This window comes from Halichoerus grypus, chromosome 15 (assembly GCF_964656455.1).
Source record: "Halichoerus grypus chromosome 15, mHalGry1.hap1.1, whole genome shotgun sequence".
In the NCBI taxonomy this organism is placed as follows: domain Eukaryota; kingdom Metazoa; phylum Chordata; class Mammalia; order Carnivora; family Phocidae; genus Halichoerus; species Halichoerus grypus.
Genome location: NC_135726.1, coordinates 18,407,242 through 18,434,320, shown reverse-complemented (window position 1 = coordinate 18,434,320; position 27,079 = coordinate 18,407,242). Strand labels below are relative to the sequence as shown.

At 58.7% G+C, this 27,079-nt stretch overlaps 6 protein-coding genes across 23 annotated transcripts in view; 4 read left to right on the top strand and 2 right to left on the bottom strand.

The window, feature by feature from the left end:
* Positions 1-3,651, top strand: part of PHAF1 (phagophore assembly factor 1) — a 29,532-nt gene extending 25,881 nt beyond the window's left edge. For all 4 annotated transcript variants that reach the window (XM_078063091.1, XM_078063092.1, XM_078063094.1 and 1 more), the window contains 5 exons: positions 70-113; positions 565-608; positions 751-809; positions 1,404-1,476; positions 2,214-3,651. In XM_078063091.1, the coding sequence (XP_077919217.1) occupies positions 70-113; positions 565-608; positions 751-809; positions 1,404-1,476; positions 2,214-2,300 (307 nt within the window). In that variant the 3' untranslated portion in view covers positions 2,301-3,651. The remainder of the gene's footprint in view (positions 1-69; positions 114-564; positions 609-750; positions 810-1,403; positions 1,477-2,213) is intronic.
* B3GNT9 (UDP-GlcNAc:betaGal beta-1,3-N-acetylglucosaminyltransferase 9) lies at positions 3,279-7,390 on the bottom strand. The gene is made up of 2 exons (XM_036115145.2): positions 6,107-7,390; positions 3,279-5,735 (listed from the first exon to the last, which is right to left on the bottom strand). The coding sequence occupies exon 2, from the start codon at positions 5,707-5,709 to the stop codon at positions 4,489-4,491; it is 1,221 nt and encodes a 406-aa protein (XP_035971038.2). The 5' UTR covers positions 5,710-5,735; positions 6,107-7,390; the 3' UTR covers positions 3,279-4,488.
* Positions 7,391-7,799: 409 nt separating this feature from the next.
* On the bottom strand, positions 7,800-13,576 carry TRADD (TNFRSF1A associated via death domain). Of its 5 annotated transcripts, none has more exons than XM_036115123.2 (5): positions 13,555-13,576; positions 10,180-10,338; positions 9,044-9,321; positions 8,763-8,961; positions 7,800-8,606 (listed from the first exon to the last, which is right to left on the bottom strand). In XM_036115123.2, the coding sequence occupies exons 2-5, from the start codon at positions 10,328-10,330 to the stop codon at positions 8,296-8,298; spliced, it is 939 nt and encodes a 312-aa protein (XP_035971016.2). In that variant the 5' UTR covers positions 10,331-10,338; positions 13,555-13,576; the 3' UTR covers positions 7,800-8,295. The 5 variants fall into 5 exon arrangements, with proteins under 5 accessions (XP_035971016.2, XP_035971017.2, XP_035971019.2 ...); XM_036115124.2 differs by lacking the exon at positions 13,555-13,576 and adding an exon at positions 13,352-13,449; XM_036115126.2 differs by lacking the exons at positions 10,180-10,338; positions 13,555-13,576 and adding an exon at positions 13,352-13,419 and having other exon boundaries at positions 9,044-9,822.
* FBXL8 (F-box and leucine rich repeat protein 8) lies at positions 13,479-17,683 on the top strand. 3 transcript variants are annotated; one of them, XM_036115122.2, is made up of 4 exons: positions 13,479-13,570; positions 15,207-15,403; positions 15,985-16,699; positions 17,548-17,683. In XM_036115122.2, the coding sequence occupies exons 2-4, from the start codon at positions 15,252-15,254 to the stop codon at positions 17,602-17,604; spliced, it is 924 nt and encodes a 307-aa protein (XP_035971015.1). In that variant the 5' UTR covers positions 13,479-13,570; positions 15,207-15,251; the 3' UTR covers positions 17,605-17,683. The 3 variants fall into 3 exon arrangements, with proteins under 3 accessions (XP_035971015.1, XP_035971012.1, XP_035971014.1); XM_036115119.2 differs by lacking the exon at positions 17,548-17,683 and having other exon boundaries at positions 15,985-17,304; XM_036115121.2 differs by lacking the exon at positions 17,548-17,683 and having other exon boundaries at positions 13,479-14,462; positions 15,985-17,304.
* Positions 17,684-17,883: 200 nt separating this feature from the next.
* Positions 17,884-25,994, top strand: HSF4 (heat shock transcription factor 4). 8 transcript variants are annotated; one of them, XM_036115111.2, is made up of 14 exons: positions 17,884-18,017; positions 18,622-18,730; positions 18,822-18,949; positions 19,049-19,173; positions 19,441-19,516; positions 19,659-19,723; positions 20,256-20,358; positions 20,612-20,742; positions 20,864-21,091; positions 21,611-21,716; positions 21,822-21,887; positions 22,008-22,077; positions 22,812-22,924; positions 25,859-25,994. In XM_036115111.2, exons 1-13 carry the CDS (start codon positions 17,895-17,897, stop codon positions 22,916-22,918), a joined length of 1,437 nt encoding a protein of 478 aa, XP_035971004.1. In that variant the 5' UTR covers positions 17,884-17,894; the 3' UTR covers positions 22,919-22,924; positions 25,859-25,994. The 8 variants fall into 8 exon arrangements, with proteins under 8 accessions (XP_035971004.1, XP_035971001.1, XP_035971005.1 ...); XM_036115108.2 differs by lacking the exon at positions 25,859-25,994 and adding an exon at positions 23,236-23,361 and having other exon boundaries at positions 22,837-22,924; XM_036115112.2 differs by lacking the exon at positions 25,859-25,994 and adding an exon at positions 23,236-23,361.
* NOL3 (nucleolar protein 3) lies at positions 25,867-26,922 on the top strand. 2 transcript variants are annotated; one of them, XM_078062705.1, is made up of 4 exons: positions 25,867-26,161; positions 26,321-26,596; positions 26,633-26,680; positions 26,764-26,922. In XM_078062705.1, exons 1-4 carry the CDS (start codon positions 25,867-25,869, stop codon positions 26,769-26,771), a joined length of 627 nt encoding a protein of 208 aa, XP_077918831.1. In that variant the 3' UTR covers positions 26,772-26,922. The 2 variants fall into 2 exon arrangements, with proteins under 2 accessions (XP_077918831.1, XP_035971021.1); XM_036115128.2 differs by having other exon boundaries at positions 26,321-26,680.
* The last annotated feature ends 157 nt before the right edge of the window (positions 26,923-27,079 follow it).

Genomic DNA, 27,079 nt, shown 5'->3' with positions numbered 1-27,079 from the left:
GGTTGAGATGTGCGCGTGGTCAGGCCTCTCAGGGGGCCCAGCCTTTATCCATCTGGCTTCTCTCTCTAGTTATCACCGCTGTGAGTTCAAGATCCCACTAGCCATAAAGAAAGGTGAGTAGTGAATATCCTCAGAGTGAGAAAAGGGTTTTGAAGTTAGTCTTTCATGATGCAGAGACACAGTGATCCAAACAGAAATGGTAGCAGGAACCTTTGCCCACCTGCTTTGCCCATAGCCTCAGCTCCTCTGGGTTGGGCTCTGTGTTCTGGGGCTGCATTTTTTTTGGCCTGTAGTCTGCTGGAGGCTCTCAAGGTCTTTTCCTATGATCATGGGATTGCTGGTCCATGATGGAGAGTTTCCTACACATGATTATCCAGGTGTTCCCATGTCAGCCCTGTGACTGCTGTCTCTACCCTCTTCCATTCAGCAACTCTGAAATAGCCCATCTGTCCTCCCTCTGTACTCCAACCCCAATGCACAGGGTGGCCAGGTCTGGATTCTGCCTAGGCTAGGGTCACAGGTGGGCTGGACCAGCTACCAACCCACTCTGTGTTCTCTTTTCAGAAAATGCTGATGGTCAGACAGAAACATGCACAACCTACAGCAAGGTGAGCTATTTTCCCACCTCACGTAGCCCCAAAATGAGGTGGGTGTGAGCCTGCCAACAGTCTGGGGCCCATGTCTTCTGGGCCAGCCATTGGTCACGATCAGGTCCCTGCTAACCCCTTGCCGCCCCCATCCCTTTTGCAGTGGGACAACATCCAGGATCTCCTGGGCCACCCTGTGGAGAAGCCTGTTGTCCTGCATAGGTGAGTGGGAGGTTGCTATCTCCGACCACCCCATCCTGCTGCTCACAGCCCAGAAGACTTAGGGAAGCCTAGCTGTGCCTATGGCTTAGAAATGACAGAAGTTTCTGTTGTTGCCACAAATATACTTCTCGCCCCCCACCCTGCACATTACCACTGGGCCAGCTATTCTGCATGTTTACCTGCACCAGAGAGGTTCCCCCTTGGGGATAGCTCCCCTCTCCAGGTAGGGGGGCCTTTCACCCCTAGTTATTCAGAAAAAGAAGCACTTTTCACTGTCCTGGGCTCTTTTTTTCCCATTAAAGTTGCCACATGCTGTAGTCTACAGCTTCCTACCCAGTTGCCATGCTGCCTGAGGCTCCTCCCTCCTAACTTGCCACTCCAATCTAACTGTGTAATAACTTCCTGTGCCTCATTGGGCTGTGTAGGATTCAGAGGTTGAATGATACCTGTCACTACCCCTGGTACTTCAAGGGCCTGTGTTGGAAACAGCCATGAGAGACCACTGGCCAGTAGCCCCCATCCCAAAAGGGACTGGATGCCCTGCCTGGCCTCGGCTTCTGTCTACACCTCTAATTCTGGCTTCCCTGGCCTCAGGTCCTCCTCCCCAAATAACACCAACCCATTTGGCTCTACATTCTGCTTTGGTCTTCAGCGGATGATCTTTGAGGTAAGCCCTGGGGGTTGAGGGGCCGGTGGCCATGGCAGGGACAGGCAAGTGATGGAGGAAGGTTGGGGAGGGCCTAACAGCCCTGCTCGGTGAGTTAATCCTTCCCCAGTAGCCCTGTCTGCTAAGAATCTGACCTGCCCGCATTGAACAGTAAGAGTACAGAAACTATGTTGGGGAAATTCTAGGTCATGGAGGCTAAAGCAGTAGACTTATCCAACAAGATGAGAGGTAATGGGGATCCCACATATGTGAAAACGTAAATATGGTAGGAAAGGAAACCCCAGGGAGCAAATGGGGCTCAGCATGGGAGTGTTGGGGATCTTTGAATGCCATATGAAAGAATGTGCTATGGGTGAGTGGCTATAGAGGCCCCACTGGCTTGGGAGAAGAATGGGCTGTCCCTCTTCTCCCTTTTGGATGCTACACCTTCACTAGGCCCCTAGCAGTTCCAGAAGGACTGGATAAATAGGTATAGTGAAGTTTATCCCATGAAGAGCAGGCAGTTGCTGGGCCAGGATGACTCCTAGCATGAGTTGGGGGATGTTGAGGGATCAGCCCAGCCCTGTGTGCAGGTGTGTTGCACACACAACATCCATCCTTTGTGCACAGGAGCTGCCCCAAATCCCTTGTCTGCAGTCACAGCCCTAGTACTGGTGGTTTTTATGGATCTGATTGCCTACCATGCCTGCATCCCTTCTACTCCTCCCCTTTGATTCATTGTCCGCTTCTCACACCAGGTCATGCAGAATAACCATATTGCCTCGGTGACCCTGTATGGCCCCCCCAGGCCTGGTACCCACCTGAGAACAGCGGAGCTCCCCTAAGGACATCACCACCCATGCCCCTCTGCCCCGTGGAGCTGTGCATTGCATCCTATTCAGCGGGCCTCCATGTGCCACCCTGTGGGTTTTCTTGGACACCTTGCCAGTGTTGAAAGGCTGTTGTGATGTTCTGAGGTGGGGCTCAGACTGGGTGCTCTGCCATGGGGTGAGAGGCCCAAATATTCCTCTGTCCGTCCTCAGCCTGCTGGTGCCAACAGAGGACACAGACTGCAAAGAGAAGCACAAACTCTGAGCCTTGATACCTGGACCCAGGCGACCTCGACTAACACATATGGAGGCAGAGTTCTGTCTCTCCTGTTCCACACGCATTGGGAAAAGTTGGGACTCTTTCTGTGGCTGAGGACACAGGCACCCGGGACGAGGACGACGTCCTGCCTTTGGCCCATCATTGCCACGTGACCCTTAAGGCAAGCAGGTAGCATGTCCATAGTACTTGGTTGCGACTTTTGCACTACATCCACTTTAGTTACTTGATGAGCTGGCTGTGGCCAAGGTGGCCCACCTGCCTTTCCCTGTTCCTTCTTTGCACGCGCTCCCTACCAGGCCCAGTAGGCACGCCCAACTCATTGAAACACAGCTTTTTACCATCCAGGTATGTGCCCAGGCCTGGTTCGTACCCCTCTTGGAGCCAGCCTTCAAGGTCACCTGTGCCCCTGCTCTGCCCCAACCTGGCTGGCAGGCTGCATGTTTCCATCCTGTTTGCCTCTTTTATTTAATGCCAAAGTTTTAGCCAAAGACATCTTCCTCCTTTTATTGTTTCAGCATTCTGTTCTGCACTGTGGGCTGGCTCTCTTGCCCCAACCCTGGGCAATGTCCCCTGGCCAGGCCCATTCATGGCTCAAGGCCTCTGGGGGCTCAAGGAAGGCTGGGCTGCTCAGTCTTTTCATGGGTCTTGCTAAGGAAAGTAGCATATGTGCTTTAAAAATAATCCTTTTGAAAAGAATTGAGAAGAGAAATGTATAATTTTATCCCATTTTTAATATTTTGGTCTAGCAACTTGTGATACATAGATGACAATTTTGTGAGTTTTTCAAATGTGTGTACAGATTTTTGTAAATATGACTCTTTTGTAATTAACTCATGTACAGCCTCATCCTGTAGAGTTTAACAATGAATGTGCAGGGGACCTGCCTTAGGCTTCTAGGTGGTTCCTGGGCTTATAGCCAGGCTTATGTGGCGTTCCCATAATTTTGTGACTGACTGGTGTCTTCCCATTTGGACTGTGGCCTGGCCAGAGACCCCCACACACACATCCCCCTGTAGGGGCAGCCAGGACTATCCCCACGTTCTTCATGCCCTGCCCATACCCCTCCAATAAAGACCTATGCCCTCAGCAGCTGCTCACCATGTGCTGTTGCTGGGATGTTTGTACTAAAATAAGCATGGAGGTGTTGATTTTTAAGAAAGTGGGTGAAAGATATGGGAAATTTTATAGTGGAGTCATCTTAGGTTCCTTGGCTCTTCTGAGTGGGGCAGCACAGCCTCTAGTAGGAGACTGGCATTGTTGTGTGTGTGTAAATTCTTATGTGGTGAGGAAAGACTCTAGGTAAGACCATGCACTTGTTTGTCCCTGTGTGCGTCCATCCCTGGTGTTGCAGCCAGACCAGGGCCCAGGAGGGGTTGGCTTTGGGAAGGGAGACCTCAGAAGAAGATCTAAAGATCAGTACAGGGCTGAAAATCCAATTTGGATGGGCAGGTGGGAAGCAAAATGCCTACTTTCAGATTGAGTTGTAACAAAATGCCTGCCAGTTCCAGGACCCCACACCTCCTCCAGCCTTGAGAGAGACCTGCATTTGCATCAGTCTAGGACTTGCAAATCAAGGAGTATGGTCAGATTCCATGAGCCTCTGCGACCACCCATCCCCAACCCCCAAAAACCTACTTGGTAGTAGGAGGGCCAAACATGTCCACCTGTCTGGCAGAGCCTGGTGCTCTAAGGCCTCAGCCCTGGCTGTCTCAAAGGGCTACCATTCAGGTGGTTCTAGATCAGCTCCGAATAAGGTAGGCCAGCAGGAGCCAAGTTCAGTCTTAATTCCCTGGGGACCTGTGGAGGCAGACTTCTGGTGATATGGGCTAGATTTTTGAAATCTTCCGCCTCTGGGAAAGAACTACATACACGGCGATAATCATCTTGGGTCTGAGTGAGGGGAGCTTGGGGCCATGAAGGTGGCTAGGGGCCCCACTGGAAAGAGCCAGCAGCGACAGGCCACGGACGGGCACAGGCTAGCCCTTGGGGTCCATTCAGGAGGCGCCACATGAGCCAGATGTCGGCGGCCGAGAGCCCGTGTACTACAACCAGCTCCCGGTAAAAGCAGGGGTCAAAGGTGCGCAGGTGCGGCGCCGCTGACGGCCGGGGGATGCCAAAGGTGCGGAAAGCAGGGTGGGGCTCGGGTGTAAGCCGAAGGCGCTGTAGACACATGCCCAGAAAGACGTCGTCAATGGGGAAAAGCTCAACTTGCGCGCAGGCGCCGGCCAGGCGACGCAGCGTGACCCCCGAAAGCACAAAGCCACCACCACCCGCATAGGCCGGGTAGGCGGGCAGGCCGTACACCGCCTCAGGGATGTAGTATTTACTGGTCCGCGCACGGATTGGCCGAGCCTGCACGATCACATCGCCCGCAAGCAGGTCCTGCTCCGGGTCCCGCGGCGCCAGGAACTCCAGCAGGTTCCCCACGTGCACGAACACGTCTGCATCGCCCTTAAAAACGAAGCGCACGTCGGGGCAGTAGGCCGAGGCCCAGGCGAGAAAGTGGATCTCCTTGAGCGTTAGGTTGAAGAAAGTGTCGTCGAAAGCCCAGAGCAGGATGTCCGCGTACGCGCGGCTCTCAGCACGCAGCAGGGCAGGCCAGTGGGTTCGCGTGCCCTCCCCCTCCGCGTCTGCCCCGTCTGTACCCGCGCCCCTGGGCACGCCCAGCAAGAACACGCGGCGCACGAGCGCCCCCTGCACGCGACCCTCAGCACCCCACGTCTGGCGCACGGCTTGGCGCCGCTCGAAGTCCGCCGCCACTGACTTGACGGCGATGAGCAAGTCGGGTCCACCTTCAGGTGCGCCATCTCCTCGGCACTTGTGCGGCTGATTAATGAGCAGGGGGAAGCGCCGCTGGTCCTTGGCGCGCAGGTAGCGGCCAAAGTCAAAGGGCCCCGTGGGTGTGGGCGGCGCCGGTGTGTCCCCTTCATAGGCCAGCGGGGCCGGGGCCGGGGCTGCGCCTGCGTCCGACGCCTGGAAGACGCGGAGTCCCGGAGTGGGCCCTGGCGCTGCCTTCCCTTGCGTTCGCGGGGCGCTTGTCGTCGGGGCCGCGCCCTCGCGCTGTGCGTAGAGAAGGAGGCCGAGGGCGGCGCCGAGGAGCAGCGTGAGCGACGCGTCGCCGCGAAGGCGCAGCCTCCGCCTCATGTCCGCGTGGCTGGCGCCCGCGCCCCCTGCAGAAAGACTCAGTCAGGGGCTCGCGACGCGGAAGCCATTGGCCGGGAGGAGTTCCCGGCCTCGGTCTCCCCGAGGGGAGGGGGTGGAGGCCAAACGCCGAGGGTCTCCGCTACCGGCCATTCATCCCCCTCCGGCGTTCTCCTGCTCTGGGCCGTGGCACACCCCCACACACTGGGTTGGGTACCCTGAAGAGGCTGGAAGTTTCTCCTAGTAGCCAATCCCCACCCCCCTCAGCGCCGGACGGTTCCCTAAGGCCTGGAGACGCCGAGCTCGGCCCCGTTCCCCGCCCGCCCTTCCCGTGCTGAAGCCGAATCCCTTCTACCCCCTCCCTACCCACCACGTCGGTCCTTGGGATCCCGACACTCACGCTTATCCCTTGGGAGCGGCGCAGCCCCGGACGCCAGGGCCTCCGGGGCTCAGCGCAGGGTCCCAAGGGCAGCCATGGACGGGGCTTGGGCCAAATGCAGCGTTGGCAGGAAGGGGGGGGGGGACCGGGGCCGCTGCCACGTGACCCTCCAGCTGTGCGCGCCTGGACATCTGGAGCTCAGCTCCGCCCCGGCGCCGCGGGGAGCGCTGTCTCCTAGTGAAGACTAATCTCTGAGAGGGATCCCCACGGGCAGCTCTCTCTGGGAAGGCCGGAGGCGGTGGGTTCTGGTTTCGGTGTGGGCTCAAACTCCCCAACTCTGCCTTTTGGTGGGGGTAGGAAGAAATATTAGCCTCTCTGGTTAATCTCCGCACCCCCACCTCTCCGGAGTGAGGCAGGGCCTGGGCTGGCAGGAGCCCAGGGCTGGCGGGTCCCAAATCCCCGAGGCTGAGCGTCTTAGGCATCTACTTGGCCACCATCCCAGGCTATCCTTGGAAGCGCCTCTCCTCAGCTCACCAGCAGCCCAGGTTCAACCAGGCAGGACCTATAATCATAAATGGCCCGGGACATAGGGCTTCCTCCTTACTCCTGGTTCTGCCATGCCTCCCTCCCACCCCAGCAAACACACACGGACCCACAAGTTTCAATTCTCACAACTCTGGTAGCAGTTCTCATTGCTCATGCAGATGGGGACACTGCCCCTTAGGGAGTTAAGTGACTTGTCCAGCATCATACAGGCAGAAATGCAGAGCATTGCCCTAGGTCTTCTGGAATTCAGTCTGGGACTCTTTGCTCTGTCCTCCCTTGACCCTCTCCGCATCTATCCACTAGGATACAGGACAGGGGCCAACCCTCTCTGCTTTAACTTCACAGGGGAGCACTTCAGTCTGTCTCCCCAGAGGTACCTCTGGGCCCTCTGGGCCCTAGTACCCCACACCAGCATAGTCCAGCATAGCCTCCTACAGGCAGAAATAACCAAGCCTGTGTCACTGCAGGCCAGATTGGACTGGCAGGGATGATTCAGCTGGAGGGATTCCTGAAGTTGGCCAGTGAGTAAAGGGTTTGATCTGGGATCCCAGTGGGCAGAGAGTTATTCTGGAGATTGAGGGCCCCCTCGATTAAGCAGGCAGCCCCGCCCTCCATCGGACTGAAAAAGGCAGAAACTCTGAGGTCCTCCTGCACTCTCACTCCTCATCCAGTGTCACTAGGCCTGTTACCTTTCATCCTAAACAGTTCACAGTGTTCATCCCTTCCCTCCATCTCTGCTGCCACTGCCCTAGCCTGGGCCTCCACCCCTACCCTCCCTCCCTCCACCTCTCCCTCTTCTTCTCCCTCCTCACCAGCCTCCCCACCTTAACTCCGCAAACTCTCTAAATGCTTCTCACTGGCCTCAGTGTAAAACCCAAAATCTGTAAAATGGCTTACCAGACCCTGAGCTATCTGCCTCCCACACTCACCAAAAGCTCTCTTTGCAAACCCACCCACTACCCCTAGATCCAGCCACTCCAAATTTTCTGTTCTTCTAACATCCTCTGTTCTTCTAACTTTCCTCAAGACCTCACCCAAGACTGGCTATGTCCAGAATGTTGCCATTCCCTCAACCCGCCACCCTCATATCTCTCCCTGGAAGCCTAACCTGGGTTAGGCCCCTGCTCAGAGCACCCACAACTTTTTGTATTTTTCACATAAAAAAAAAAACGGGTAATATTTTATTGCTGTTGCTTAAAATCTGCAGTCCAACACTGAGTATGAACTGGGGGCAGGCAGGTTTCGTGTATCTTGTTCACCACAGTATTTGCAGCACCCAGGATGATGGCTAGGACACAGCAAGTGCTTAATGAGTTAGTTGTTCAATGAGTGAAGAGGTAAGGGCTGGCCAGAAGCCCCTCATTTGGGGTGGGCAGACCGCTGGAGCAGGTCACCCATGCACTTTGTCCATATCACAGTATCTGGGGCCAAATCCCCAATGGCACCCAAACAGGAATGGTGGGTGCTTGCCCAACTCCTGGAGAAAGCCGTCAACACTACCCAGCAGCTCCAACAGCTGGGCTAAGTGGGGTTATCAGTGTGGTCTCAGAGTCCCGTGGATGGACAGGAGCTCCGCAATAGCAGCAGAAGGGACCCTAGGGTCATCCGGGTGCTCCAAACGCTGCTGGGCAACTGGCCGATCCCCCCTTTTTCTGGTACTCAGGTTAGGCCAGACTGCCATCGGAATTCGCGAGGCCCAGCAAGTCCTCTGCCAGGCTGGTGAGCTCGTTCTCCTCAAGGGCCTCTACCAGGCGCTGCAGCGTGGCGCGGCGGCCCTCGGCCTGCACAAAGCGCCGCAGCAGCTGGAAGGCCTGCTCGTACAGCCCTTCGCGCTCATACTCATAGGCCAGTGAGTCGAGCGCCGGGTCCCGCAGCGCACGACAGCCTCGCTGTAGGGAGCGCCCCACTTTGCGCCATTTGAGACCCACTGAGCGCGCGAACGTCTGTTGGTCCTGCAAGCTCAGCGGCCGGTTCACTGCGGGGGGGGGGGGGGAGTGGGAAGCAGAGTGAGCTCGGGGAGACCAAGACCCGTACCCCTCCATTCCCGCCCGGCGACTACCCGGCCCAGACCCTGCTCCTCCCCAAACTCCATCTTCCCGAGGACCCCGCCTCGCCTCTGCGTGCGCCTCACCTATGGGCTGACCCTGGAACAGAAAAGTCTGGCCAGACGGTGGCGGCGGTGGTGGCTTCTCCTCTGAGAGAGAGGTGGCCAGGGACTGCGAGGGCGCTGGAACGACCTCCATGTCGCCACCCTGGCTCCCCGAGCCACATGTCAGATTCCGGAGTGCGTCCTCCAACTCAGAGAGTTCCTCGTCCCGGAGCCGGTCAGGCTAGGGAGGGGAGTGCGGCGTCGGTGGGCGTCTTAGCCGCGGATCCCCGCCCCACCCCAACCCGGCCCCAGCCCAGCCGCACCTTCTGGGCGAAGATGCAACTCAAACAGCGCTCCTCATCCGTCAGCAAGGTGTCCAGCCGCTCCGCGCCGGCGCGCAGCTCCAGTTGCAGCGGCACCGAGGGCAGGGCGAGAGCCGCCCCCAAGCACCCCTGCAGCGCGGCGCGCAGCGACCCCTCGCGGTAAGCGCGGAGAAAGCGGCTGCAGGGCTGGCGCCCGCAGAAACGCAACTGCACTATCAGCTGCGGCTCGCTGCGGTGGATCTTGAGCATCTGCAGCACGTCCGGGCTCCCGCCACTCTCTGAGGAGGCGGACAGTCAGGCGACAGGCGGTCCCCATGCGGGGCCGTTCTCCAAGCGGCCATAGTGGAGTGAAGCCCACGCAGACTCCCTCCCTGACCCTAGCTCCCAGCTGGGAAACAAAATTGGGATGCACACAGCAACAATCCAAAATGAAGGCCAGAACCTACCACAGGGAGCACCCTAAGACGGAGTGGATGCCACCCCAGCCCCATCCTTGAAGCCCCAAATGAGGGTAGGTAAAAGGGACGTGGCGAGAGGCTTTGCAGCACAGAGAGGGGCGTGTGCCCAGGGCAGCCAAGCCGTCTGGGTAGGCGGCCCGCGGGGCAGTGGAGGAACAAGAGGTCTCAGGTCTTCGGCCTCTACCAACTGTGGCTCCTGCTGCCCAGGAAGGAGGCGGATCCCCCAACACGTTTCAGCTTCCTGTGGCCTCTGCCCTGAGATAGGAAAGGGGGGCCCCCCCCGAAAGGTAGGTACTGGGGAGGGGTCTTAGGCAAGGAGTGCTGCAGTGAGAGAGGAAAAGAGAGAAAGGCGTGATTAGTAGAAAGCAGTGAGCTGGCTGGTCTGGGGGCGGGCATCAAGCGGAGGTGGGGGCGTTAGTGTATATATAGGTAGATCATACACAGACACGGGGACACACGTCTACACCCAAGGGCACACATGCGTAAACAGAGAAGACAGAGCCTATGAAACCAGACATCCTTCTCCTCTCCTCCCCCCTCGCCGTCAAATCTTTTCTACAACCTGCTGGTTAAGCGCAGGCCCACAGAGTTGAGGAGGTGGGGCCTCAGCCCCTGGTCCCGCCCACAAAAGGCCCAAGCTCCCCCCCTTCCTCTCCAAGTACCCGCCCACCCACACACCTGTCAGTGCATTCCGCAGAGCCCTGTACACCGGAACCTTCTGCTGGGCGTGAGCATAGGCATCAGATAGGACCACCTTGTCCAGCGAGGACTCCACAAACAGGTATGCGCTGCCCACCCACTCGTCGAGCCCATTTGGCCCAGTCGCCATCTTGCCTCCTGGAGACGCAGATAGGCATCCAGATAACCCCCAACCCAGCCCTGGAGACAACAGTCCAGTCCTGCGTGGCTCAGCTGTCCCCACCCAGCTGGCACACTTGTGAGGGGAAGTTCATCATCTTACAGGCAGCCCCCTGTGCTTCTGAATCTGCACAGCCCAGCCCAGCCCAGCTCAGCCCAGACTTGCAGTGAGGACTGTCCCTCCACTATCTTCTCTGAGAAAGCCCAGGGTCACAGTGGCAGAAAAAGGGAGGTACTATCCTGCAGTGGTGGCAGAGAAGTTCTGCCCCCTCTTCGGGCCAGGATGTCTCTCTTTCAAAGCTGACAGGAGACATCCTTATCCTGGATGGTGCCCATTCCCCACAGCCAACGGAACCCATATCCTGGTATGCCTTCAGCTTAAACTTGAGCTCCCACGATCCCTTTGGGACAACAGCCCCCATTAGGTTTTCTCACCTGCATTCCTATTATATACCTCCTGGCTTCATTGCAAAGGACAACTGTAGTTTTCACCTGCCCAGGTTCCCTCTCCCACTCCTGACTGACCTTTGGGGTCTTCCCTCTTCTCAATCCATGTGCCTGTTAGAAGCGCTAACTCCACTCCCTAATTCCAGGTGTGCGCAAGTGAAATAGGCCTGGCCAAACCTGCATATTCCACTCCCCTTTCTAAAGTGATTAGTTCAGAGTTGGGCATAAGATTTAGGTTGGACCAATCAGAATCAGCCTGCAACTGTGGCTGGACCAATAAGAGAGACCCACTAGTTTCCCTTCCCATGGGACTGAGCTGGAAGAAAGGATAGGACTCCTCAGCCGCTGCCTAGAAAGAGCCTGGCTGAGAATAAAACTGACACAGAAGGATACAGAGCCAAGAGATGAGGAGGTGTATGCCTAACCATACTATGGCCCTGGCTCTAGCTGCACCCTGAACTTTCCAGTTATGTGAGTTAAATCATTCCTTTTTGTTCTAAAGTCCTTGGAGCTGTGCTCTTGTCTTATGCAACTCAAATTGTTCTATTACAGATTTCCTCCCTGTGCAGAGCTAGGGCCCCTTGGTGCTCGTATCTCCTCCATCTATCTTCCGACAAAATCCTAGCCCTAGACCAGGGGTCGGGGGGAGGGCAAAATTCCCAGCCAGGAAACCACTTCATTGACCCTCCTCAGTTTAATTGCCCCCCAGTTACTGCCCCATGAGGCTGCAGATGGAGAACTGCCCTGCCTCTTCCTCCCCACCTCACCTGAGGCAACATCCCATCCTTGTCCTAGAAACATTGGCTCAAGACCCCACCTACTGCCCCACCAGTCACTTCTTTATCTCTGATCTCCAGCATTTATATACAGTAGGCTAGGAGGGGCTGCTGAGCCCTAGCTGTGAGCACCCTGGATGTCACTGCTCTGGGCAGAACAGATAGGGTGGCCCCAGCTGGCATCCATTTACTTGAGGGACAGGGAGGGGGGGATTGCTGCCAGAGGGAACCAGGACCACAACCTTGTACCTTTGTGGGGAAGGAGTAGGGATCCTGAGCTAAAGCAGAGGCTGCATTTCAGATCTGCCCCCACACCCTAACCTGAGAGCCAAAGCCGGAACAGTAACTGGGCAGCGGCCCCCCAGTATCATCCAGACCTGGCAAGAGAAATGGTTTCAGGTGACGGTCCGTCCCACCCTCTGTCTGAGCACAGAGGACATGCCTTTTGAGCGCCCCCCCCATAACTTTTTGGTAGAAAACATATTAATACTTGTGTATTTACCGAAAGCAGTAGTCTGGAAATTAACAGAAAGCTAGCTAGCATTGTTTACCTCTGCAGAGGGTTGAGGAAGAGAGTGGGGGGAGGGGAGATTTTTATTTTCACTGTATTTAGCAACATTCTACTTTATGTAAAGTTGACATATGTCCTTTGTATTAAAAGGCAACATAAAATTGAAGCAAAAAATAAAACATAAACGGAGTAAGACTCTAGAGGTGATAAGTGGGACCAAGAGCGGTACAAGGCAAGTGAGACAAGTAGGAGCCCAAAGGCAATGGCCCAGAGGGTAGGAGAGTGTGGGAACCTGTCCTGAAACATTTCCTCTTCCATGTCTTCTTAGCCCCCTGACTTGAGGGTGCTGACCCCATGAATGTGATCGGCCTCAGGGGTGGAAGTGAGGGCAGGACGGGGTCAGAGTCTGCCTATTGGGACTGTCAGGGCGGGCACTGGAATCCTGGAGGAAGAGGGGATGCTCCATCACACTCACTAGTGGACAAATGGGAGAAGTCAAACAGGTCTGCCAGGCTGGAGGTCGAGAGGGTCAGATAACAGGACCGGGACCCTTGGTTCGGGTGGTCCCTGGGGAACTCCTTCCTACGTGTCCTTCTACAGAAGCCCCTCCTCGGGAAGCCCCGCGCCTCACCCACTGGCAGTCCGCCTCTCTGAGGGTGGGACCCGAATGGGTCCTTCGGGACTCTTGGCTGAGACTGTGAGCGACTAGCGGGTACCGACTCAAGAAAATAGGGCCCTACCACCAGGGGCCAGACAGGCGCCGCGCCCCATTAATACAGCCTAACAGTCCCCGGGCAGCCCCGCCTCCGGCCGGGTGGCCGCCAATGGCCCGCGGCCGTGGCCCCTCTAGGACTGCATCCATCCTGGAGCGCCCCCTACTCAGCTGGCCCGCTCCCGAGCTCTCGAGGGAAGCTCCCCAGACTCCAGTTGTGTCCACCCTCATGCTGGGGTTTCTCATGTTCACCTGGCTGGGGCGGGAACAGGTCTGCTCACAGACACTTTCAGAACCAGCCCCGCCCCGCCCTCCCACCAGCAGGAATCGGACACCCCCTCCAAAGACCTCAGCTGGGACAAGTAACCTGCGAGTGCCAACGTCCGTAGGCTCTCTGTCGCCTCTCACGGAAACAGCCCACCAGGCCGCCGCCACCAACTGGCCCGGGCAGCCGCGGGTGACAACCGCGCCTCGCCCACGCTCCTGAGCCAGGATCCGCCTCTGCTCCCGCCGGCACCGGGAAGCCCACCCACCCTCTGCACTAACCTGGCGGCCTTGGCCGAGCCCGGATTCCCACGCCCGCCGGGCTCCACTGGACTAGGACGCTTCCGGGTGTGCGCGAAGCGCAGGGGCGGTGCCCCAGCCCGAGCAGCCCCGTCAGCCCCGGCGTCCCGCCCCCAATGCTCCCAGCCGTTTCTTCCCGCCCACTGTCCTCCGCCGCCAGTCCCCAGCCCCTGGGCAAAGCCCACCTGGTCCGTTGAGCAGGTAAGACATTGGCGCCCGAGGTTAGACGGCACGAAGAACTGCCCACGGTAAAAGACTTCGGGCGCTTTCGGCTCTTACGAGCCCGGGGGGCCCCAGGGTGAGAGCTGCCCCGCTTTCTCAAGCAGGGAGCGGACGGATCAACAAAGAGGTACCCCTGGACACCAGAATTTTCTATGACGTCTGGGTGGGGAGGGTTTGAGCTCGATGATCTCTGATCTCTCCAACTCCCTGACACTCAGAACGGGGTGCCGGTGGGTCCAAGTTCAAGCCTGGCCCTGGGTATCTGAAGCCCCAGGATATATGAGGCGCAAATTGCAGCAAGGGGCCGTTAGCCTGGAAAATATGGGGAAATAGAAAACTGGCAAGTGGTGTGAAACGTTGTGTAGGAAAACCTTCAAGCACCCTAAAATAAAATGGGCAACTTTGAAGAGGACGCACACTTTCCAATAAAGGCCGCGCTCCGGGATGGGTCTGCAGAATCCCAGCTGAACCGAAACTGCCCAACCTGAGCCTGGACTGATCCAGAGTCAGGACTGAAACTTGAACCCAGGGCTCCTCAGGCCCCAGAACCCGAAGCTTTTCTCCGCTCAGCCGGCCTTTTTTTGGAAGCACCCGGGACGTCTCCCCAGTGAGGTGGAGGAAAGGAAGGAGCCTCCCCTCTCGGAGCAGATTCGGCAGTGCCCCACCCGCCCCCCTGCTTCCTGATTGGTTGGTGGCCCCCGCCAATTAAAAGTCTTCTCCAGTGCCCCCGCCCTATTAACCCAGTCGTCACTCTCTAGTCACTGGCTTGGCTGGGATGCGGGCTCTCAACTCGGGACCTGTGAAGTCAACTGGCACTTGTTGAAATTCAGATTCCTGGGCCCGACTTTTTCCGGAGAGCCTGATTTAGTAGGTGGGGCGGTAGAATCTGTATTGTGAACAAGTGTCCGGGTGATTCTGATACCCCCCGCCGTCTGAGAAACCCTCATTTCAATGGCCCTTGAGGCGAGGCTTGGGTCCAGTCCTAACCTGGAACTCAGAGTAGAAGTTGGGAAGAAAGCAGTTCTAGAAGATGTCTGGAAGACTAGTCTGGGTGGTCCTGGTGGCTCTGAGTGTATAGGAAGGCAGGAAGCTCTCTGAGCTGGGGGGTGGGGGGAGGAAGGGAGTACAGGATTGTCCCAAGTCATGGCAGGTGCAGCCGCCCTCCACCTTCCCCAGGGAAAACTTTAGTGGCTAGGAGAAAGATCCGATAGCATTTTCCAAATCCGGATATTCGGCTTTATCAACCTCGCACACAGGTCGTGGGTTGCATTCCTTCTAGTATATCATAAAATGCAGATTTGTTCAACAAGTGAGAACGTAGTGTAAAGGAGAATCAGAAATCTTTCAGCAACTAGGGCCGATCATGGGTCTGAGACCTGTGCAGTAAGTGGAACAGGGCCTCATGCTTGGTTTAATAATTTGCTTAAATGTTTTGCTGTCACGGTCTTGAAATTATTAATAATATTTTCAGCAAAGAGTCCCACATTTTCATTTTGCACTGGGCTCTGCAAATTTTGTAGCAAGTTCTGGGCCACAAGCCTTTCCACATATAGGCCCCGGTGGTCCCGTCAACATTTTGGCTTTCTGGAACCCAGAGACGCCCCTCTCTCTCCAGACAAGAGCTTCTGGAAGCGGCAGAGCTCCCACCCCGCGCAGGGCCATGGCCGAGCCCGGAGAGCAACTGCCAGAGGAGGTGCTGGTGCTCATCTTTCGCCACCTGCCCCTGCGGGACCGTGTTGCCGCCGCCAGGGTCTGCAGAGCCTGGGCTGTTGCTGCCGCGTGCAGCGTCGTGTGGCGCGACACGACCATCAGGTGAGCGGGCTCCTCACTCTCCTGACGCCCTCCCACCTTCTCCCTTTCTCCATGGAATCGGGGGTTGGATTTAAAAGCATAATCATTACTGACATTTATTGATCGCCTACTATGTACCAACCGGTGTTCTAAGTACCTTACATATATTAATTTAATCCTCACGAAAACCTTATGTGGTAGATAGGTAGAATTATCTCACAGATAGGAAATTGAGGCAGAGAGATTTAATTAGTTCCTACAGGTCACTCAGCTAAGTAGTGGCAGAGGCAGAATGGGAACCTGACAGTCTAGAGGCCACGCCCCGCCTCCTTAGAGACCTCTGAGAAAGCTCAGTTCCTAAAATATCATTGGCTCTCCCTGCCAGGGCTTCAGCTCGAGGCAGACGCATCGTTCGTCTTCCAAAGGGATAGGGTGGGAGTTCTCTCCTAGTATCAGCGGCTATTTGGGGGCAACCTGGCATGATCAGGACTGGGAGGTATATGTGTAGGGTGTCAGGAAGTGGCTATGGTAGCTGTGCTCCAGGCTAAGGGATAGGCAGAGGCTTCTCGCGGCCAATGCCTTTTCTTCACCGTTCTAACCAGAAGTTGCGACTGTGAGCGAGAAGGCACGCTGCTACCATATCTCACTGCCTGCCTGGACCACGTTCACAACCTACGGCTGGAATTTGAGCCGTCGAGGGAGCCGAGCCGCCGGGCGGCCACTGAGTTGCTGACCGCACTGGCGGGCCGCACCCCGGGGCTTCGAAGCCTGCGCCTGGAGTGCCGCGGAGAAAAGCCGCTCTTCGACGCAGGCCGCGACATCCTGGACGCCGTGCACGCCGTCTGCCGGGCCGCCTGCGCGCTGCGCCACCTCGACCTTCGGCGCTTGCCTTTTACACTGGACGACGCGCTGGTGCTGCAGGCGGCACGCGGCTGCCCCGAGCTCCGCAGCCTTTTCCTGGACAACTGTACGCTGGTGGGCAGCGTGAGGCCCGACTCCGTGCTCGAGCTACTAGAAGCCTGCCCGCGCCTGCGCGCCCTCGGCCTGCACCTAGCCAGCCTGTCGGGCACTGCCCTCCAGGTGCTGGCGGCGCCGGACCGCGCGCCTTTCGCTCTCCTGGCCCTACGGTGCGCGTGCCCCGAGGACGCACGCGCGCCACCCCTGCCCGAGGAAGCCTGGGCCGCGGTGCGCCGCCGCCACCCAGGACTGGCCGTGGAGCTGGAGCTGGAGCCAGCGCTGCCTGCAGAGAGCGTGACGCGCGTCCTGCAGCCTGCCGTGCCGGTGGCTGCGCTACGCCTCAGCCTCTCTGGGGACACGGTAGGCCCGGTGTGCTTTGCAGCGCGCCACTACGCCGCAACCTTGCGCGCGCTCGAGGTGCGCGCCGCTGCCTCAGCTGAGCTGGACGCCGCGCTGGAGTTGCTGGCGGCGCGCTGCGCGGGCCTGCGTGAAGTACACTGCTTCTGCGTGGTACGACCCTCTGTGCTGCACGCCTTCCGCACGCAGTGTCCGCGCCTGCGCAGCTACACGCTCAAACTAACGCGGGAGCCGCATCCCTGGCTGCCCACGCCTGTGGCGTGACGGGGTAGTCGCCTCTCTGGCAGACATGTGGCCTCTAAGCTGCTGGATGCATTTGCCCCGGCGTGCGCCAACGGCTAGCCCGCTCCTTTGGTACTCTGTTGCGTCTTGTGCCTCTGGGAGATTAGGGCCTGTGGGATAGGAATAGTGTCGGGGACCATCCCAGGGAGTCCTGAGTCCACCGGGTGGATATCCGTAATGGGATCATCCTCCCCCCAACTCCACTCCTCTACGGACGCTACGCTAGCTCCGCGGCCCTGGCGTGGGAGGGGGGAGAGGGGGGAGGGAGGACACTGGCTCAGGTGGCGAGTCAGGTGTGAGTGTGAAATAAAGAAATCCTGCAGCAACACTGCGTCCTCTGGAAGGCGGGGCGGCTCTGAATGGGGAGGTCGGGGAACCCTCAGAGGCCCAAGGACCCGACGGGGCCGGCGTGGGAGAGATCAGTTGACCGATGCGGCTGCGGAGGTCAGGGGCGGGGCACTCCGCATCCTTGGAATGACAACGCCCCAGAGTTCTGCGGAAGAGTGCCAGCTTCTCCCCTCCGCACCCGCTCTCCACACCCCTCGCTCCCATCTGCCCTCTCCATCCAGGCAATGGCCATCGCCTTCTACGACGTTACCAGCCCACACCGGGCCGCGCACGGGTGATTGCTCCCGAAGAACAAAGGAGGAAACGGCCTGAGAAGGGTGGAACTCGAACCCGGGTCTCCCTCCCCACCGCACCCCTCCACGCACATTCGATCCCAGCCTTCCCTTTCAGTCCGCTGTTGCTGCGGCCGCGGTCTGAGCCCCGCCCCGCGGGTTCGCACGTGGCACCCACCTGACCCGGCGCCCGGAGGCGGAGTAGGGCGGGGCGGGCGGCAAACGCAGCACTTTCCACGGCTTCCACAAGCCCCGCGGCGCCCGGCCCGAGCGCTTAGCCGGGCCGAGACCGCGCCATGCAGGAAGCGCCAGCCGCGCTGCCCACGGAGCCGGGCCCCAGCTCCGTGCCAGCCTTCCTCGGCAAGCTATGGGCGCTGGTGGGCGACCCGGGGACCGACCACCTGATCCGCTGGAGCCCGGTGAGGGCTGGGGCCCCTCGACTTCCCCAGTGGTCCCCGGGACCCTTCCACGTCAGTGAACATCCACGCCCACCCAACCCCCGCCTGGGACGGGGCTGTGGGTCCCTCGATTCAGCTGTCCAGTGTAGTTTACCTTGGAGGGGGTGTGCGCGAGATGGAGGTGAGGCGACTTCCTCCGGACCGAGGAAAGGGTAGGAGTCTTCTGGAGACCTAGAGCCTGAGGGATCTTCGAGGTCATTTAGTTCCCATCCCACCCCAACAGACAGATAGGAAAACAAGAGACCTGGAGAAGGGAAGGGCTGGGTCTGGTGCTAGCTCAGAGTGGCATTTTGGGTCTGGGACCCGTCCAGGGCTGGGACTCAAGTCTGGTTTCTGCTCTTTCTTTCCGAGAACCGAGTACGGAGTCTGGGTCGGGCTAGGGTAGGGATTCACTGTGGCCGCCCCAGGCTAGGCCTCGGAGCCGGTTCTGGCCTGGCCTTGCCCCATGTCTCCATGAGCGGCAGGCCGGGTCCCCAGAGCGCGGGCCTGGCCGTGGGCGGGCACAGCTCACTGTGTCGTCCGGTCTCCGCCCGCACGGTGGGTGGGCGGGCGGCGTTCTTGGCAGAGCGGGACCAGTTTCCTCGTAAGCGACCAGAGCCGCTTCGCCAAGGAAGTGCTGCCCCAATACTTCAAGCACAGCAACATGGCGAGCTTTGTGCGGCAGCTCAACATGTGTGAGTCCCTAGGACCGGGGCGGGAAGTGGGTGCGAGTGCCTTGGTGCGCGGGGATGGGGCAATTTACGCCCCCACGCTCCCCCTCCCCAGACGGTTTTCGGAAGGTGGTGAGCATCGAGCAGGGCGGCCTGCTCAGGCCGGAGCGCGACCACGTCGAGTTCCAGCACCCGAGCTTCGTACGCGGCCGAGAACAGCTACTGGAACGTGTGCGGCGCAAGGTGGGGGCGGCCTTCAGGAACTAGCAAACCCGGGTGGAGGTGTCGAGACGGCTGGCCCTTCCTAGATGACTCTGAACTGATGGTGCCTCCCCCCTGCAGGTGCCTGCGCTGCGCACCGACGACGGCCGCTGGCGCCCCGAGGACTTGGGCCGGCTGCTGGGCGAGGTGCAGGCTTTGCGGGGAGTGCAGGAGAGCACCGAGGCGCGGCTGCGGGAACTCAGGCAGTGCGGGGGAGGGGGCGTAGGAGGGTGGGGAGGGAGAGGGGGAGTCTGGGCGAGAGGACACTGGCCGCCAGGCACTCCTTCTGGACAGCTCCTTCTTCGCTCATGTCTTGGCGCCTCCATCCAGACAAATGGGCTGAGCTGTGGAACTCTGTTCTGCGTGGATGGACGCTCATCAGAGTGGTCGTGGGTTTAGACCTGCCGTTCTGTGGGGGTGGTGACTGGGCGGACTCTCAGATGCCTCAGCACCCTCCCACGCCTTCCCCGCAGGCAGAACGAGATCTTATGGAGGGAGGTGGTGACTCTGCGGCAGAGCCACGGTCAGCAGCACCGGGTCATTGGCAAGGTGTTCCTCTCCCCCTACCCCCCTTCTCTCTACCACTCCTGAACACACCCACCTCCTCCGCCCAAGGCGGCAAATCCACCTGGAAGTTTGTTGGGTGGGCACAAGGTCTAAAATATGAATTAACACTTTGCTTCCTCTTTAGCTGATCCAGTGCCTCTTTGGGCCACTTCAGACAGGGTCCAGCAGCGCAGGAGCTAAGAGAAAGCTGTGAGTGAGAAAGTCAGGGATGTCCACCCTCACTCCCCCGCCACACACACACACTTTCAGGAGCCTCCCTCCCAGAGGCCTCATGCAGGGACTCCTCCTCCAGAAGCCTTCTCCCTCACCAGGAATCCTCATTCTTCTTCCCTGCACTATAGTTTTCCTCAACCCATGGCAATCTCCCCAAGGTCCCTACTCCAGGACTTTTCCTCTCTCCCCTCAATTCTACCACCAAATACCCCCATTCCCAGATCCCTGTGTTCCAGGACCTTAGCCCCAAATTTCCCCTCCAGCAGCCCCTTCCCCCTCACCCCAAACCATCCCAACAGCAGAGGGTCTGGGGCTCAAACCATGCTCTCTCCCTCCCCTCTCCATCCCCAAAGGGCCCCCATTTCTGGGGGGAGCCCCTTCTGCCTCCAGCATGTGACTGATACCCTGGCAACAGGCCTCAGCTCTGCTGACTTGGCTGCTGGGGCCTGAGGGAGGGAGGTGCAGGCTGAGAGGCATGGGGGATGAACCTGCCCTGCCCCCTGCACAGGTCTCTGATGCTGGATGAGGGGGGCTCGTGCCCAACACCGGCCAAATTCAATGCCTGTCCTCTACCTGGTGCCCTCGTGCAGGACCCCTACTTTATCCAGTCGGTAGGTTTTTGCTCATCCTCCCTTCCCTAGGGCACAAATTAGGCTTATGGAGAGCCTATTCCTTTCCCCCATTCCCCAACAGGAAGAGAAGGTGGAGGCTAGCCTTCCCCCCCCAAGACCCAGGCTCCCCAGCACGGACTGAGCCTTCCCCCTCAAATCTTACTCCTTAGACCTGGTCCATGTGGGTACTGGTTGGGTTTTGTCTCACCCTGTTGCTTGAGAGAAAGGACTGGGCTTAGTCTTCTACTTACAGCCCCTCCCAGAGACCACCTTGGGCCTCAGCAGCTCTCACAGGGCCAGGGGCCCTATCATCTCTGACATCCACGAAGACTCTCCATCCCCTGATGGGACCAGGCTTTCTCCTTCCAGCAGCAGCGGCAGGAGGTAAGACAGACTGGGCTGCCCTCTGGGGAGCTTGTGGGGGAGGGCCTGGCAGCCCAGATAACTGTGGGGGTAGGGGGGGAGGTCAGTGCCAGGGTCTGGTTGAAGCTTTTCTCTGGTGCAGGGAGAAGGGCCTGGCACTGCTCAAAGAAGAGCCGGCCAGCCCAGGGGGGGAAGGCGAGGCCGGGCTGGCCCTGGCCCCAAACGAGTGTGACTTCTGCGTGACAGCCCCCCCGCCACTGCCCGTGGCTGTGGTGCAGGCCATCCTGGAAGGGAAAGGGAACTTCAGCCCCGAGGGGCCCAGGAATGCCCAACAGCCTGAACCAAGGGGTCCCAGGGAGCTACCTGACAGGTAAGCAGAGTCCATTCTTGACTGTGAGCCCTGTGGGTCACTTTTGCAGATAGAACACCGCTAACTAACTTCCCAGCCTTGCCTGCCCATTGTGGCTGAGGGGCAGTATGATCTGACCAGATTTCTCAGTTGCTCTAAAGAGTACCAGCATCAGAGTGCCCTGGAAAGTAGAAACTCCTATCAGGTCAATCAGTCTATCTAGGGTAGAGCCCCGGAATCTGTATTGTAACGGAGTTCATTTCGGTGACTGGAAACACTGTAAAGTCCACAGTAATTTAAGAACCAGTGGTGTTGACAATTCCAAAGCAAAGGGACATATCCCAAGACCCCAGTTCCATAATCCAAACCTCAGGTCGAGGCTAGGAAGCAGAGGCGTTCTTTAAGCACCCTCTGTGTGGGGTATCCTCTCCTACCATTTTGTAGATGTCTGATTTTGATCCTGATGTATCCAGGTTCCTTAGGAACCTGACGGGGGGGGGGGGGGGACACTGCAGGCCGACAGCTGTTCTCTGTGTGCAGGGGAACTCTGGGCCTGGAGAGGGGGCGGCGGAGCCCAGAGCATCTGCTACCTCCCATGCTGCTTCGGGCCCCCCCTGAAAGTGTGGAGCCTGCAGGGCCCCTGGATGTGAGTACACCTTCAGCAGGGCAGGGGCATGGGACGAGGGGTGGGGCCCTCGGTGGGGTCTGTTTAGCCGAGGGGAGGGCGCCACTGACTGAGTGCTTCCCCCAGGTGCTGGGCCCCAGCCACCAAGGGCGAGAATGGACCCTGATGGACTTGGACATGGAGCTGTCCTTGGTAAGATGAAGGTGGGGGAGGGCAGGGGGTTAGAGTTACTGAACCAAGCCCTCAGCCAGAGCCCCAGCTCCCCTCCTCCACTCCCCCCACCCAGCTGCTTCCTGAGGTTCTCCTCTGCAGATGCAGCCCTTGGGTCCAGAGAGGAGTGAGACTGAGCTGGCGGTCAAGGGGTTAAATTCTCCGGGGCCAGGTAAGTTGTAATGACTCAGGACCTTGGTCTGAGCTGCCAGGATTGGGTGGGCTGGGCAGTTTGTGTTTTGGAGGGAAATCCCCAGAGTTCAGGCGGCCCTTGGGAGAGCTGTCAAGGCTACCCATCCTCTCGCCATTGGGTGAGTGTGGGCAGGTTGAGAATGGATGTTTCATCCTGACTGACCGGAGGGCAGGACAGGTGAGGCTCTCCCTCCTGTCTCTCCCTGCTGAGCACAGCCCAATCCTCCTAGGGAAGGACTCCACACTTGGGGCACCACTCCTGCTGGATGTCCAAGCGGCTTTGGGAGGCCCAGCTCTTGGCCTTCCTGGAGCTTTAACCATTTACAGCACCCCTGAGAGCCGAGCCTCCTACCTAGGCCCCGGGGCCAATCCCTCCCCCTGAGAGCCGCTTTACTCTGACGCCAGCCTAGCTGAGGGGCTGGCCTGCAGCAGCACGCCCTTCGGGGCTTCCTGGTGCCCCTGGAAGAGGCTGAACGAAGACCCTGCTACTCTGCAGTCCTCCATTACTGAGCCCTGCACATAAACTGCATTTTTTTTTCTGTGTTTCTGGTCTCTTTTCTCTACCGACCAGGGAGCACAGAAGTCATGGGTTGGCCGGGGGGGGGGGGGGGGGGTCGACTTTGCATTCATAGAAATTTCCAGAGGCTAAGGCTTTAATAGCGGAACCCCTGGAGAGTGGAGGTGCTTGGGGAACCAGCCCCTAGTTCTGCTTAGGCTCCCGTCCTCTGGCCGGATCCAGGGCTAGCACGTGGCCGCTGCAGCGTCCGGAACTCAGGGGCTTTTGGGGTCACATCCAGCTCCACAATGCATCTGCTCTGTGATCCTGGGTAAGCCGGTCCCCTTCTCTGAGCCTTATCTGGGATAAGCAGAGAGGGCTCAAAGAGAAGATGGATGTAAAGCTCCTGGGAATTGCCAGGCCCCAGCAGGCCCAACTGCCCCCTCCCTGACTCATTCGGTGCACCCGGGGTGGGGAGGGAAAGCGGACTACGCGTAGAAGCGCAGGGGTGCGCGGCCCCTGAGGCCTGCCTCCGGGTCCCCACCCCCTCCCAGTTCCCCTTCCCCACCCCCTCCCAGTTCCCGGCAGCCCTGGCCGCCCCGCCCCCGCCGCAGCTGCTGCTCCCATCCCCACCCCGCCCAGCCCTTTCTGCCTCGTCATCTACTGCCCCGCGGAGGCTCGTCCCATGAGTGGGGCCGCCCGGAACGCATAGAACCGGGAGCCCCACCCCACCCGGCTGGGGGAGGGAAGAGAAACTGAGATTGGGCAGAATCCGCACCCCCCCACCACCAGCCGCGCTCGAAGGAGGTCTGTGAGCACCGCCCCTCCGCGGGATTCAAGCAGTGGGACTGGGTGGAGGGGAGGTAAGGGGAGCCTTGTGATCGCACTTTCGCAAAGGCTCCCGCAGTTTCCCACGACCCTCGCTCCCTAGCATAAGAGACCGCGAAGGGGGGGGGCGGGGAGGGAGGCCGAGACCTCCCTCGATGCCTCGCACCTGGAGCCGCCTGAAGCTCGGGAAGGATTTGGGCTGTGACCCTTGAAGGACTGGCCGGGATTCCGTCGGTATTCACTTCTGAGCATTGACTTGCAGCTGGGGTCTCTGCACCCCAGACAGGACAAAGTGCAGGACTTGGCATACTGCAGGGAGGAGGCTACCATGAAAATAACTTGCGGAGCAATGAGGGAGAAGGAGGGGCCAAGGCAATCTGCCCCCCTCCGCCCCCTCCCCCGCACTTGTACTGAGCAGGTCCTGCACCCCTGACTGGGGGGACAGTCTTTGGACGTCTCAGCTGGAGAGGGCAGAGGGTACATGAACACAGTGCAGTGATGTCAGCGTGGTGGTGAGAGTATATGCTGTTACTGGGGCACACAAGAGAAGGGACTAGTCTATCTTTGGGACACTCAGGCACTGGGGTGGACAAGGGGACATTTAAGTCTTGGAGGATGGGTCCACAGCATGGAGGAAGGGGAAGGGTATTCCAGGCTTAGGGAACAGCATCTGCAAATGTTCTGATGTGCCAGGGGCTTGAACGGTTCTCCCAGCACTGTGCGGTGGAGGGAAGTAGGTGGGGGAATCCTGGCTGTCCAGAGGGGTGGGAGGTGGTTTGAGTGGCCAGGCCACATAATCTTGATTCTCTCTGATGGGCAGTGGGGAAAGGAGACAAGTAGTTAGGGCTGATATTCTGCTTGGCAGGAGATCTTGTAGTTCAAGCTAGAGCAAGTCAGATTCCAATTCTGCCACTTGGTCTCTCTGAACCTGTCTCCTCATCTGTAAAATGGGGACAATAAATCCTGTCCCAGAGACTTGTCAAAGTCACTGTGCTGTGAGGGTGATGGGATGGAAGTGAGAGGTACTTACAGAGACTGTCATAGGAGATGAGGTGATGATGCTGGGGCTGAGGGAGGATGCTGATGGAGACCCACTGAGTAGTAGAGGAATGGCATTTGTCAAGAGATGCCACCTGAAGGGAGAGGGAGGGGCAGGGGGTAGTTCTGGTCTCTGCTCAGTAGTCTGGGGGAAGCGCTGACAATTCAGTATAGCCAGGAGTGGTGAAATGACCAGGGAGGCATAGCATGACACCAGGTGGTAGTGAGAGAGACCTGGGAGGCAAGATGGGGGCTAGGACCACAGCCACTCTCCCAGACCTAGAGCCAGGTAGAGAAGTAGAGGAGTGACCTCAAAAGGAGGATGAAACCCAGGAGGGTGCTGTGTGGACAAAGCCAAGGCTAGGGGAGATGGGCTGAGAGAGGGAGTGGTCTAGGGCCTGACCTCTTTGCCCCTTAATGCCAGGGGCCTTGCTGCCTGGGTCAGGTCACCCCACAAGTGATGGGCCATTGTCCTTGGCTGTTAATAAATGGACAAAGCAGATTAATTTCTGCCTAACACCCGCTGCTTACTACAGTCTCTCAAAATGGGAAGGTCCATGGAAGAAAACAGTAAAAGTTCAGCAAGCACTTGTTGGCAGCTTTTATGAGTTAGGTCCGTGGTATTTAAAGATGAAGCAAGAGAAGATTCCCAGGGCAGCAGGAGACAGTTGGATATCTGTCAGGAGATCTTGGTCAGAGCTAGGACTCAAGAGAATTCAGGTAACCCTGCTCAGGTATTAGGAAACCAGGACATAGTGGTGGCATTGGTGAGAGGCTGCAGGGGCAGAGCCTGTCCTGGAAAGATGAGCCTCAGGGTCAGAGTAAGGAGGCTGGACTTCTTCGGTCGGTGAGGAGAGGCTCTCAGCACTTGTGCTCTGGGTGCAGAGGGGATTCAGTGCTCCGCAGGGTCTAAGCTGGACATGAAACGCTAGACTAAGTAAGAGGTTAGGATGACAGAAATATTCAGCAGATAGACTGGAAAGGACCCGACTGCAAGCTGGGTGTTGGGCAGCGGGATCAGTTGTGGGTCTTTCTGCCTGTTAAGGTGGGGAAGCAGGCTGGGAAAAAGAAGTTAGTTTGGATGAACTGGGTGTGAATAGAATGTAGGATCCACAGGCAGCGCGGGGCTCAGGAGGGACGTGCTGACTGGGGAGAGGAGTAGAGAATAAATAAGGACCCAGGGAGAGCATAGAGGAGAGGACAGCCACAGCTGACATTTAGGGGCCCAAGGAGAAGCCTGGGGAGGAGACTGGGACAAGCCCTCTGCTGAGGAGCTGTCCGGCTGCTGGGGTCGAGGTGAACTTAAATCCCAACCACGAGTGTTCACTGAGAGCCTGGGAGAGAGGTCAAGGGCGGGGAGTCCCGGCTCCCACTACCTCTCTCCCCCTCCCCCATGCAGCCCCCACCATGGGCAATGCGCAGGAGCGGCCCTCAGAAACGATCGACCGCGAGCGGAAACGACTGGTGGAGACGCTGCAGGCCGACTCGGGGCTGCTGCTGGATGCGCTGCTGGCGCGGGGCGTGCTCACCGGGCCCGAGTACGAGGCGCTGGACGAGCTGCCGGATGCCGAGCGCAGGGTGCGCCGCCTGCTGCTGCTGGTGCAGAGCAAGGGCGAGGCCGCCTGCCAGGAGCTGCTGCACTGCGCCCAGCGGACCGCGCGGGCGCCCGACCCCGCCTGGGACTGGCAGCACGTGGGCACCGGTGAGCGCGCAGGGGCGGGGCCCGAGCCAGAGCACGGGGCGTGGCGTGAAGGGTAGAGTGGGGAACCGAGTAGCAGTCTCCCCGCCCCTCAAATGGGTGTGTGTCAAGGATACCGCAGAGGCGTAAAATGAGCCTCGGATACTCCCACCTCCGCCCCAGGCTACCGGGAACGCAGCTACGACACTCCATGCCCTGGCCACTGGACACCTGAGGCACCTGGCTTGAGGACCACTTGCCCCGAACTGCCCAGAGCTTCAGACTGCGAAGAGGCTGGGGTTCCCGGGGGCTCTGAGGCAGTGCAATCCGGAACGCCTGAGGAACTCAATCCGGAGCTGGAAGCTGGGGCCTCTGATGAGGCTGGGCAGGATTTGGAACCAGAACCAGAGGCAGAGGCAGAGGCAGAACCGGAACCTGAACTGGAGCCAGATCCCGAACTGGAGCCAGATCCCGAACCCGAGCCAGATCCCGAACCCGAGCCAGAGCCTGAGGCGGGTAACGAGGCGGATGACGAGTCTGAAGGTGTGAGGCTACCCAAACCCGGTGCCGAATGGGTGGGAGGCTGGGACCCACCTGACTGACCACTTTTTCTCTATCATCTCTAGATTCCTGAATGCCTGAGCACTGACAGGCCGCCCCTGCCCAAGCCGGATAGGACCTGGGATCCTGCCCTGGCATTGGGGGGGGGGGGAGGGGGTTGCCACCAAGTCTCCATATGACCCAGTACCACTAGAAGTGAATAAACTCCGGAGGGTCAGCCTGGGCTCTCTGTGTGACTCTGGCTTTTTGCCCAGAACTAGGGTGTGGGTCCGTGCCCCTGAGGCTCAGCAACCTGGGAAGCTCTGTGCCCCGCTGTCCAGTTCTTAGCCCCATTTCATCCTCAGTAGCCCAAGCCCCACCCCCCTGTAGCCCTCAGTCCCA

Excerpts from the sequence above, each read along its gene's own strand:
- FBXL8 (XM_036115119.2), top strand. The coding sequence starts at position 15,252 with ATGGCCGAGCCCGGAGAGCAACTGCCAGAGGAGGTGCTGGTGCTCATC. Across the intron at positions 15,404-15,984 it reads TGGCGCGACACGACCATCAG|AAGTTGCGACTGTGAGCGAG; the intron begins GTGAGCGGGCTC and ends CGTTCTAACCAG.
- B3GNT9 (XM_036115145.2), bottom strand. The coding sequence starts at position 5,709 with ATGAGGCGGAGGCTGCGCCTTCGCGGCGACGCGTCGCTCACGCTGCTC.
- HSF4 (XM_036115108.2), top strand. The coding sequence starts at position 17,895 with ATGCAGGAAGCGCCAGCCGCGCTGCCCACGGAGCCGGGCCCCAGCTCC. Across the intron at positions 20,359-20,611 it reads ACCCCTACTTTATCCAGTCG|CCCCTCCCAGAGACCACCTT; the intron begins GTAGGTTTTTGC and ends TTCTACTTACAG. Across the intron at positions 21,092-21,610 it reads CCCAGGGAGCTACCTGACAG|GGGAACTCTGGGCCTGGAGA; the intron begins GTAAGCAGAGTC and ends CTCTGTGTGCAG.
- NOL3 (XM_036115128.2), top strand. The coding sequence starts at position 25,867 with ATGGGCAATGCGCAGGAGCGGCCCTCAGAAACGATCGACCGCGAGCGG. Across the intron at positions 26,162-26,320 it reads CTGGCAGCACGTGGGCACCG|GCTACCGGGAACGCAGCTAC; the intron begins GTGAGCGCGCAG and ends CCTCCGCCCCAG.
- TRADD (XM_036115123.2), bottom strand. The coding sequence starts at position 10,330 with ATGGCGACTGGGCCAAATGGGCTCGACGAGTGGGTGGGCAGCGCATAC. Across the intron at positions 9,322-10,179 it reads TCTGCGGAATGCACTGACAG|AGAGTGGCGGGAGCCCGGAC; the intron begins GTGTGTGGGTGG and ends CCGCCTCCTCAG. Across the intron at positions 8,962-9,043 it reads GTTGCATCTTCGCCCAGAAG|CCTGACCGGCTCCGGGACGA; the intron begins GTGCGGCTGGGC and ends TCCCCTCCCTAG.